General features: G+C 32.3%; 1 protein-coding gene across 1 annotated transcript; it reads left to right on the top strand.

Annotated features, from left to right (window-relative positions):
* Positions 1–610: 610 nt before the first annotated feature.
* LOC106761832 (triacylglycerol lipase 1-like) lies at positions 611–3,102 on the top strand. The gene is made up of 9 exons (XM_014645398.1): positions 611–796; positions 880–987; positions 1,310–1,450; positions 1,544–1,654; positions 1,796–1,939; positions 2,036–2,076; positions 2,158–2,243; positions 2,363–2,446; positions 2,783–3,102. The coding sequence occupies exons 1-9, from the start codon at positions 611–613 to the stop codon at positions 3,100–3,102; spliced, it is 1,221 nt and encodes a 406-aa protein (XP_014500884.1).
* The last annotated feature ends 9,813 nt before the right edge of the window (positions 3,103–12,915 follow it).

Here is a 12,915-nt window from a genome sequence, read left to right as displayed (position 1 = left end):
GATATTAGGGTGAGACTTTAACAGTATATTATGATCATCCATAGTGTACATATAATCAAATTATATTAATAATAAAACAGTAAAGAATATATTATAACAAAAGAAGTATTAATAATATTTGGGTTGAAATAATAATTAGTATAACAATAAAATATTAAATGCAATTATAAAAAATGTATTTGTGATATTTAGTTTGAAATAATAATAGTTATGATAAAAAAAATTATTCATTAATCAGTGTCACATAAATTTAAAATTTATTTAGTTTACAAATACTATAAACACCCTTGACATCATTATGTAATTACTTTTATATGTTGGATACAAACATATAATAGCATCTCCATAACGACCGCAGTCACCGTCGGTATAGAGGCATGATGACCGTAATTTAGAATTATGTGTGGTTTATTAATAACTCATGCTAATTGCTACATCGGATAACGTAATAATCATCCATACCATTTCAGTGCCTTGGTTTGAACGTTGAGTTAACAATGAGAATGAAGACATGTTACAAGCATCTTAGGCACAGCCCTCTTCAACTTTCTCCATGCATATATAACTGTCGTCTCACAATCTATGGAACATGAACAAACACATTTTTCCAATGGCCAACGTTGTTGTTAGTCTGTTTTCACTAGTCCTGCTTTGCATGGCAGCAGGAGCTCAAGGGAGAAAAACACTTCGTCTAGGCCATCAATGGCTCACATCTTATCCAGTTATTGATGATGATGTTGATGGTATCTGCAAAACTATGGTAGAGACACAAGGTTACACATGTGAAGAACACAAGGTACGTACACATGCTACCGTTCTGTTGAATCTACTTGGTGATGATTGTGAAGGCATTTCACTGATTGTTTCTGTTGGAGGCAGGTTACAACTCAGGATGGCTACATCCTAAGCCTGCAGAGGATGCCGGCAGGGCGGTCCGGCAAGAAGGCGGATAAACCGCCGGTGCTATTGCAGCATGGCATCTTTAGTGTAAGTTGTGTTAATGCAGAGATAGACACATAATAGTAGTAGCAAAAACAATGTTTGTTTTCTATGCTTTTAAAAGTGTAGAACAATGTAACATTTGTTCCTGAAAGTAACTAAACTATAAAAGGATAGGTTAATATGATTGAATTGTATACTTTTAAGGATCAGATTGATAGGATATTGTTCGCTTTGGCCAAGTCCTCACGAATTTGCTTTTGGTACCACTCAATAGACCTCTTATCAATGGAAGTATCTTATGTGTATATAAACTCATGTCCATCTCTCATCTTTTCTGATGTTATAACATTGAGTAATTAACTTACAGGATGCTTCAACATGGCTGGTGAATTCTCCAGATGAATCATTGGGGTTTATCTTAGCAGATAATGGGTATGATGTGTGGCTTGCCAATGTTCGTGGGACAAAGTACAGCAACGGCCACAAATCACTTGATACTAATGACCAGGTTCTTTCTCTTATGAGAATAATAGATATACATGCATTTCATGTTTCAGACTACTGTGATGGATAATTTGCTTTTCTTCATTCTTATGAGTAGGCTTATTGGGATTGGTCTTGGGATGAATTGGCCGATTATGATCTTTCTGCTTTCGTCCAATATGTCTACAACTATACTGGTCAGACAATGCACTATGCAGGTCATTCCTTGGTGAGTTCTTAATTTGTTTCTGTTTTTCTTTTCAGATTCTCTTACGTAATATTGAACATAGTTGTAGTTCCTGTGTAATGTTCTTTTTTTCTTTAATTCACTTTTAAAGTATGTGTTTAACATAATGACCTGAAATTTCAGGGAACCTTAATGGCTTTAGCTGCTTTGTCTCAAGGAGAAGGGCTGAACATGTTAAGATCAGCTTCACTTCTTTGCCCAATTGCTCATATGAATCAGATTTCATCACTGGTGACAAAGATTGCAGCTGATACATTTATAGCTAATGTGAGAGATAGAAGAAGATGATTTGTCTTGGAATTAAAATTTCTACTGAATACAATTTGATTGATGAAAATATTTTCCTTTTTCTTAATATGACAGGACTTGTACTGGTTAGGAATCCGTGAATTCAATCCAAACGGGTACCAGAAAAAACCTTGATCTTTGAAATTTGCTATCTCTTTTTGCAAAGTGTCTGAGTAGTTGTAATGTTTCCTAATGAGCAGGGGGGGTGCTGCATCAAATTTTGTGGAAAACATCTGCAATAAACTGAACTTGAACTGCTCAAACCTAATCTCACTTGTCACAGGTGCTATAAATGTTACTAACTTTACCAGAAAATAAATTTTCACTTTATGTATATATTATGATACTGATTCTTGAAAATGATTTCACTATATTGCTATATTGCTTAAAATCAAACTTTAGGTCCAAACTGCTGCCTAAATTCATCCATGACTGATGTCTCTTCTGAGCCAACCGCAACTAAGAATTTGATCCACCTATCTCAAAGTAAGTCTATTAGTCGGTAACATTTTTGTTATGTTATGATTTGATTTTGAAACATTTCTTTTATGCATTCTTATAAGACCCATTTCAATAAATTTATAGATAAGAACTTGTATGAAAAAATAATGAAAAACAAAAAAATTAAAGGAAAAACTCCATAAGTTAAAACTAATTTATTCATAAACTAAAACAATAATACTTTTACAAAATAACCTTATAAACTAATTTTAGTTTATAGATTTTTTGTATGAAGACTTGGTATTTATAAAAAAAAAGAAACAGGCTTCTTGGTTCTACATGAATTTGTTGTTGATATTTGTTCCTATTGATTTGGAGCAGTGATCAAAACTGGAAAAATAGCAAAATATGATTATGGTGATGAAGGAGATAACATGAAGCACTATGGACAAGCAGTTCCTCCTCTTTATGACATGGCAGCCATTCCAAATGAATTCCCTCTTTTTGTGACCTATGGAGGGCAAGACCTGCTATCTGATGTAAATGATGTGCAGGTTTTGCTCAATGACCTCCAACATCATGATGGGAACAAGCTTGTGGTACTGTTCCAAGAAGATTATGCTCACCTTGATTTTGTTAGGGCTGTCAATGCTAACAAAATTATTTATGATCCTATCATAGCTTTCTATAAGGCTAATTGATTTGCTACAACTCTTGTTAATAGTACTTCAAATCATGTAAAGTTTTTTTTTTTTTTATCATCAAGTTATTTCAAAGTTCAAAAGACACTAATTCACTAATTCACCGCGAACATTCAAGTTGTTTAGCCATTATTTTCCATGATAAGTAATTAATTTGTACCAACATCATGTTCACAGCAAATCATTAATCCACCTTTTAGCATGTATAAACGAGAAAGATAATCTGAATATGAATATGTATTTCATTATTCATTGGATATATATATATATATATAATAGTATGATGACCTAAATCATCAAGTATGTAATATAATTAATAATTCTTATTTTTAAAAGAATTGGATTCTATCACACTTTTGCAGTCTAAGCACGAGGTTTCCAAACACTTATATTGGTTTGGAAATCATCAAAAAAGAAAATGTCTGTAATTTGTTGGCGGGATGAAGAACTCGTATGTCTGACCACGTGCTACCTTTTCCCGAATAATGTGAATATTTTATTTTAATATGTTTTGTGCATTGATGCTACACATGATTACCAAACACATAAATGACACTAACATTAATGAAGCTCCAATAGGAGATTGCAAAACCACCAAGATTCAACAACAACATTTGCAACACCTTGGTATTCAGCCTCTACACTAGAACGAGAAAAAATGTGTTGGTTTTTCAAAGATAAGAGATGAGGTTGTCACCTAGAACCACACAGTAACCAGATGTGGAGCATTTAGTGTCAAGACATCCAGATTAGTATAAGCAATTTCTCAATAGATGTCAGATATAGGTGTAAACCATGTTGTAGGGTACATTGAACATAACACAAAACGTGTTTCAATGCTAGCATGTGTTCAGTACAAGGGGTATCCATGTGAAGACATGTTTGTTGAACAACATATGAAATGTCAAGGTGAGTGAAAGTGAGATATTGGAAGGCGTTGGGAAGACTTTGATATATAGTGGGATCTTCAAATGGTGTACATGATGATATATTGAGCTTCTACTTAGTATCAATTGGAGTAGTAAAAGGTTTGGACGAAGCCATGTCGGTGCACACAATGATGTTATGAACATAAGCGCTTTGATTGAGAAACAAGACACCTACATGTTTGGTAATTGCAATCCATAGAAAATAACTCACAGAACCAAGATCATTCATAGCAAATTCAGAGGCAAGGAATGCCATGATAAATTTATGAAGATCATGGGATGAGGTGAGATGGATGTCATCAATATAAAGGAGGATGTATGCCATGTCAAAACCTTTCTAGTAGATGAAGAGAGAGTGATATGAAGTATTATGTTGGAACCCAATGGTAGAAACATAATCAACAAAGCTCTAGTACTAGGCACAAGTTACTTGCTTCAAACCATAAAGAAATTTCCTTAGGGTACAAATCGAACAATTGACGCATACACATATTCTTATGTAGGTCACCATGGACAAAAGAATTATGAACATCCAATTGATGAATGGGCCAAGATTTGGAAAAAGAAATGGTGAGAATTGTGCCAATAGTCACTGATTTCACCACGTGACTGAACATCTCAACACAATCCACACTGACAATTTGGGACATGCCGTCACCTACAAGACAAGCTTTGTAACACTCAAATCAACCATTAGATTTCTTTTAATGCCTTAAAATCCACATATAGTGAATGATATTAACATCACAAGGTTGTAGAACCAAATCTCACATATTATTTTTAATTAGAGCATCAAATTTAGACTGCTTGGCAGATTTCCAATTACGGTCCAATAAAGCAAGGGTTTGATTTTTTAGAAGAGGTGATGTTGTCAAGTCAACAATGAAAACATAATGGTTAAAGAGCTCAACCCAATAAAACCACTATATAAGGTGAGGTTTGCTTCCACATATATACTATGAAATTATCTTATCTCTAGTTGTGGAATCTCCAACACACCTCACTCACACTGATGTATATACTTCTCAAGCATGAGACAAGACATTAATGGTTGATCCGATAGCAACCCGACAGCGGGTTATAAGGCCAACAAACAACAAATCTTGCTTGGATATGCTCAAACTCATAGCTACAATATTGATGAGTGCATATTTATGCCCTCATTTAGCCTTTAATATTGGATTCTTAATTGGTTTTTGTACTTTAAAAGAATATTTTAATTAGGATTTTTATAATTGGGTTTATTGAGCATGAGATACAAAAACATGATAAAAATAACTTTTTAGTTGCAAAAATATTCTTTGGATATTTTGAGGTATGCTAGCGTAGTTGTGGCTAAGTTGAGCTTATTGAGGTGTGAAAATAATTTGGTTAAAGTTTCACGACACCTTAAAGATAAATCCAAGAATAGTAAATAATCAAGACCACAAGAAGTCAAGTCAAACATTACATGAAGAATGCATTAAAAGCATCACTAGAAAGAGGGAACGAGGAACAAAATTTGGACCTTGCGATTTTTTCTTTTTAACTTTTTACCGAAAGAACTTTGATAATTGATAAATGTTTTTGATAAAAGCTAATTTGGGGAAATATATCTTAATATATTTTATTTGATATTGTTAAATAGTTACCTTATTTAACTCTGTCAATAAATATCAAAAGATAATATTTTCCAAATCTTTTTTAATCCGACAAATATTTTTTCAAATATTATTAAATCTCCACAACAATCAAATATATCTTGAATATATTGAATTATTTAGAAGATAATTGGAGGATATTACATTATCATAAACAATATTAGAATAATAGAAAAACCTAAAACAAAACTCAATCCAATTTCTGTATCTTCTTTTATTTTTATATTATTTCCACATTCCATGGAATACTAAGTCTCTGTTGTTGATTTTGTTGTAATTTCTTAACTGGATTCCAAGGTTAGATGAATGAATTTGTTTGTTCATTTAATTTTTGTTGTGATTTATATTTTTCTATGTCTTTTGTCTCTTAATCAAGTAAATTTGTACATTGTAGCAAGTTAGTATGATGTTAAATCTACATAACACATCAATCATATTAGTTCAAGCATTTTTAATTTAAATTGAGAATTTACTTTGAGTAAAGTTAGAAAGTTTCATGTGATTGAATGAGTTTTTGCTACTAATTGATAATGTACTTTGATTAGAGGTGAAAAGTTTAACAAGAATTAATCAAGAATGTACTTTGATAAATTAGCTTTTTACTTGTTATAAGAGGTAATAAAATAGATATGATTAGACATAGTAATAGTTAATTGAGAATGTACTTTGGTTAAATTTACTATGATTAATATACAAAAGTTCTTGCTTTTAATTGAGAATATAGTTTTGTTAGAGTGTGAACGCCAACAAATTAATTGAGAACTTATATTCATTAATTTGAAAATCTAAGACAATAATTAATTGAACAATAACCTTTAGATAACCAATGATGAACCTTATTTTGAAAAATCAATGAAATCAACCTATTTTCTTTATCATTATTTTTATCTTTTTAAATCCTTTTGTAAATTTATTTATTTCTACTTTTGTTATTTTGGTTTTGAATATTTTATTGATCTTTGTCTTTATTATTTTTATTTTACTAACCATTTTTATATAGTTTTTATAAGAACTAATTTGTTAGGAATCAATTCCGTGTTTATTGGAAGAGGACTTAGGGTTGAATTTACCCTTTCTATTTTTTTGACTATTATCTTAGCAATACTAAATTTGCTATAATTTAGTAGTATTAATTTGATTGCGCCACTGACAACGTTATCAAATTTGATGTCGTTGTCGGGAAACATGGTTAAAATTTTTATCATTTTGGTTCCTATTTTATATTTTTTTATCATCAACATTTTCTTTTCCTATATTTTTTTTCCATCATTTATTTTATTTTATTTTATTTTCTGTAGTTATTTAGATTTAGGCTTTTTGGTTTTTGTTATCATAATTTTTGTTTGAGAAATTTTGTTGGGAAATTTTTTGAACTAGTTGGGGAATACTTTGGTTAAGGAAAGATAAGGTACTCAAGTTGTCCATTGCACCACACCTCTTTTACTTAGAAGTCTATTGAACAAGTTTTCAACTTATTTCTTTTTGGAAAACCTCTCTCAGAAATGAAAAATAATTTTTCATATGAAAATGATCAACAATGAGATTTTCAAATGAATTATGATTACTCTCCACAATAACCAAATGACTCATATGATTATTAGCAACAAGTTGTCACGCTTATTACTACACTTGATATAAATAAGTTGACTATACATGAAATAAATTATGTATATCGTACATCACCTCTTTTGAAATATGAGCAACAACCATTGTATAGGGAAGTTAGGTTATTAATGGATGGAGTGAGAGAGAAACCAAAACTTATAGATGAAAGGTTGCAAGCATGGAAAAATATTGTGCATAAGTACTATGAAAAGGAATAAATATTATGCAACAAGGTGCAGGATGCAAGTAACAACAACTTTTTAGAATCACTTCTAAGTGTTAATTCCATTATCCAATTCCATATGAGATTTCCTAATACTATAGAGTTTAGAACACTTCATCATGACATAAAAGATATGCTTCTAAAGTTGGCTATTAGAGCAAAACAAATGTTTGATGATTTAAGTCAACTAATGAATGACAAAGCTAGGAATCTCAAGTTATAAATTCTTTTGAAGATATTAGTTTACTAGAATATTGAATAGAAGAAAATGAGAGAGGACATGGATTAGTGGTTGCAAAATCGAATAACTTATGTGAACATAAACAATACAAATATCAAATCAATAACCAACTATAGAATCACATCACGTTGACATGTCTAATGATGGACATACAAATTTTACTAAAGGTGTAGTTGAACATGTTAATGATGAAAAAGTAGAGTCAACTTATAGTGGATTTCCCCATCCTTTGTGTTTTGCCTCCCGCGGAAAGAGTGATTCTTTCCTTCCGACTTTCACATTCACCTCTTTCCTTTTTATTCACCAGAGTTTAGAAAGCTAGTTCTGCCTAAATTTCTTACTTATTAGCATTCTAGCCTAGATAGATTCGCAAAAAAAGTTATCCACCCATCTGAATTCTCATCATTTGGTATTAAAGTCAGGTTTTGGGTTTGGAATGGCAATGGAAACTTTCTATACAAGGTGTTTAACCGAAGGCCACCCCTGTTTAGAAGCATATGTCCAACAGCCACAATTTGCTCTAGTTACTCCATACAAATTTCTTCTTCTAACTCTCCATCGAGGAAATTCATTTTTGCATCCATCCATGTATAAATTATTAAACCTTCAAATAGCTAAAAGAACAATCAAAGGTCTAGTGGTAGTAATTTTAGTCGCAGAAGAATAAGTATCAAATTAATCAATACCTTTCTTTTTGAATGGATCCCACCACCATTAGTCTAGCCTTGAATTTTTCTATAGACCTATCTTATCTAATTTTCCTTTTAAAATCCATTTACACTTAATAGGTTTACTACCTATAGGCAATCAACCAAATCCCAAGTGTGATTCATCATAGTTGAATTTAATTCACTTTTAATTGCTCATTTCCAAAAGCTATAGTCTATATAGGTTAAAGCCTCTTATAGGTTTTAGCATCATCACCAATAAAAGAATATAAAAACAAATTATTCATTGATTTTTATCATGTTTTTCAACAATAAAGGAAATTACAAAATCAAATCTTCTCAATTCTCTTTCTCTTTCTCCTTCTAGGTTTATTCACATGTTCACTAGAAGTAGATTCATTTACCATATCATTCCTTGAAGAAGCAATATTTTTTTAAAAAAGACGAAACACATGTTCAAAGAATTCAACATCTCTAAATTCATAAATAGAACTATCATTCAAACACATGAATATGTATGCAACACTGTTTTAAGCATAGCCAATAAATGCACAATCTAAGATCTTAGGCCCAATGTTAGATTTTTTTAAATTTTGGATATGCAAATTTAGTCAAACATCTCCAAACCTTTAAAAGAATTAAGTTAGGTGCAAAACCTTGTCACTTTTTATAAGGAGTTTTATCCAGTTTTGTAGAGGAACTTTGTTTAGAATATAATATGCAGACAAAAAACTTCACCCTAGATGTTATCAGGCATATCAGAATGCATTTAACGTTATTTATAGTGTTCTATTTTTTTGTTCAACTATACAATTTTTTTGAGGTGTATAGGAAGGATAAGTTTGATGTTAATACCATTTTCATCGCATAATGCTTTAAGAAAATTCTTACTATATGTTAACTCATTGGTAAGTGTACCAAATCATTCAAGTAATATAAAATAGTAAGACCAAGTATTATTTCTCAAGAGACTCATGTAACACTAGATAATTGCACGATTAGTAACTCATATAGACTAACGAATATACAAATAAATGAAACAAAATAAATTGACAAGGAAATAAAATTGGTCTTTGGCATTCAAAGACACTTAAGAGTAGAGAAAGGTTAGAAATAGTGAGGAATGACAATGCTAGGGGTAAATTTCATTGAATTCACTCTCTTGCACACATGGAATCCTCTCCTCGCCATCAAACACTAATGTCAACCCATTAAAACACTATAGCCCTAATCCCTTAGGTGGAAAGCCTAGGTTTTCTAAGCATCAATCCATTGATCACTCCACAAGTTAACCTGCATGAAGACCTAGGGTTTTAAACAACTAATGGGTCAAGCTCCATTCCTAGACACTAGCCCCCATTAGATTTCTTGGTTCAAGTCTAGGGTTTACTAGATTTTTCCCAAAACCTAGCAAATAATAATTCAAGCTATCCATATCCCCATTTCAAGCAAGAATTAAGAGTAGAAACAAGAAATTAACATTCAATGGAAAAGGCATTTATATAATCAAGTCATTTACAACGTACAAGAGAGTTCAAAAGCTACAAAATACCCCTTATAAGATGGGTTTGGCTCTCCATTTCCATGGAGAGCCTCAAAGCTTACAATAATGGAAGATGGAAGAAGAAGGAGACCCAAAAAGGAAGAAGAAGATGTTCCCACATGCTCCACTCAGCCTCCAAGAGCTTCAAACAGTGAAGTCGTGCCTCCAAGAAACCAAAGACCCCAAATGCATCGAGACAACTTGAATAAATGGGCAATTTTGACACATCAGCATTGCCACCGCTCAGCGGTAGAGCCTTGGTGCTCAACGCTAGCCTTCATGGCAGCTCTCTGGAAGTGTGGCGCTCAGCGCTAGAACAATTGGGAGCTCTCTGTAAGTGTGGCGCCCAACGCTAGAATGTGGCACTCAACGCCAACGGAGCTTCCAACACTTCACCTTTTTACTGATCTTCTTGCTTCTCTAGGTCACTGAGACTCTTCAATGAAATGGAGGATCTTCCTAACATCAAAATGGATCAAAAATAGGGGGATTAAAGTAATATTTATGTAATATAGCCTAAAATATAGATGAACACTAAAACAAGATAAAAAAGATAATTTAAGCAAGTAATAAATTAAAAAGAAACTGATTTTGTCTCTAAATTGAACATAAAGTATTATCACTATACTTACACCTCTATCAAACCTAAGCCTTTTAATATTTTTATCCAATTGATTTTCTACTTCGAATTTATATTTTAAAAACATTTGAATAGCCTCGTCTTTTTTATTTGAAAAAAAATAAATTTTCTTATATATGGAAAAGGCAACAGCAAAAGTTATGTAATATTGTTTTACCATATTTACTCACTGTGTTTTTTAAATCAGTCGAATGTATCAATTCAACCAATTCAATGCTTCTCGAAGTGACATGATTAAAAGGTTTCTTTGCAAATTTTGCTTCAACACAAACAGAGTACATATAGAACATTCATTTTCATCATACGCATTTATAAGATGCATATTTTTAAATCTTTTGATTCAACCAAAATTCACATGTCTAATCTTTTATGTTTAATATTTTAAAAGTTATAATTTAATGATTACTTATGTTAAGTTTGTTAGTTTTTATATTTGTTATTTTAAAGGTTTAATGTCTCAGTAGGTCTCTATTTTCGTCTAGAATCTCAATTAGGTCCTTTTTTTTTCGGCGTCTCAATTGAGTCTTTTTTTTTGTAAAATTGAATCAATTAGAGGTCTACCTTCAAATTTGACAAACGGACGTTTAAATTTGGATTATGTGGCATTTTGTTTTAAAAATTTGGATTGAATCAGATTTAGGGAAGGGTAAAGTGGGAAAATGTAAAAATCTAAGTTTAGCCCTCTGGGTTGGCATAAGGGAAAACTCTTTCCCATGTTAAACGCAAAACTCCAGAAGCTTGAAGCTTCTTCCTTTTCTATTTTGACGCGAACAGACTCAATGTTGCGAGCAAGAATATTTTGCGTTTTCGAGTAGAGGCAGAGACCTTGTGGAGGCGTAGCGAAGGTGCGACGATAACAAATCGGTGGTGCAGCAAGGTCGTGGCGATTGCACAAGGACATTGGTCGGTCTGATTTGTGGTGCAAAGAGTGAGGGTTTGTTTCGGCATCTTAGTGGTCGTTCTCATGGGTGGTGGGGATCGCGTCCTTGGTTGTTGTTTCAGATTAAGGTTTTTTTTTTGAAATTGGAATTAGGGATTTGATTCATATGCTTTCTCTACATATTGATTCATCAGGGAATTAGGGATTTGATTCATCTGGGAAAGTGGATTTGATTCATCTGCAGATTGATTCATATGGGAAATAGGGACGTGATTATCTATGTTTCAGATTATTTTCTCTACAGATTTATTTACACCAAGTAGCTTGTGGTGAGTCAACCATACCAGTGCCTGTATGTTCTTGTACCGGTGTCCTGAAGCAGCATCTATAATTCATCTGTAATGAAGCAGACAAAAGTCAAGAGGATGTTATGGTTGTAGCAGATGAAAACCAATGCTTGTATGTGTTGTGCGGTGAGCTATTTGAAGATTTTTATTTTAAGGAAAGTGGGGAATGGATGTTCAAAGGAGTTGTTTACTTTGTTAACTCTAATAGCAACGGTGAGATGAGAACTGGAGATATAAGTACTGGAAGGGGTCCCATCATTCATGCAAATTGCTTATCAAATAACTTGATTTCAAGTGTCCCTAAGATGGTAAGACTTATGACTTGATATTCATGGACAGAAACAAGGTCTTTAAGTTCAATGTAACACACCTTTCGCTCACAACAAGAAGATGGAACATCAGAAAAGTTTGGATGAGGGACATAAATGCTTAAGAGATTAATTAACAATATAAAAACTAGATCTTTAACGAATGAAACACATAACTCGTTATGTCCACTTTGCCCTTCCTAAAATCTGATTTGGCACACATTGTAATCCAAATTTTTAATATAAAACTCATTTTCAATGCCATGTGAGATTAATGAATTGATTGACCATGCCACGTCATCCAAATTTAAACGGTCATTTGTCAAATTTGACGGCAGACCTCTAATTGCTTCAATTTTACAAAAAAAAAAAAAAAGACCCAATTAAGACGTAAAAAAAAGAGGACCTAATTGAGATTTTGGACGAAAATAGGGACCTACTGAAACATTAAACCTATTTTAAAAGGAGGGTTACTCCCTCCACCTCCACATATTGCTCCCTACACCTCCACATTCCCGTTTTGCCCTACACTTGAATTTTTTATTTTCTTTTACCAACATCCCTTTGGCCTTTAAACAGATCTTGACTTCCGTTGACAAAAATCAAGATCCGTTGAACAACACTTCTCCCACATCTGTTCAAGCCAATTTGTTTTATTTCTTAACAATTTTTTTATACATAAAAAATATTACAAAAATTATTAAATTATGTAAAATGGTTGGTAAAAAGAAATTTGTTTTCAAGTTATCCCCATTGTAAAATCATTTACACTCTCAACACAGAAATCAC

Source organism: Vigna radiata, chromosome 5, assembly GCF_000741045.1.
Source record: "Vigna radiata var. radiata cultivar VC1973A chromosome 5, Vradiata_ver6, whole genome shotgun sequence".
Taxonomy (NCBI): Eukaryota; Viridiplantae; Streptophyta; class Magnoliopsida; order Fabales; family Fabaceae; genus Vigna; species Vigna radiata.
Note: the sequence above shows the minus strand (reverse complement) of the source record. Positions and strands in the feature narration are given on the sequence as shown.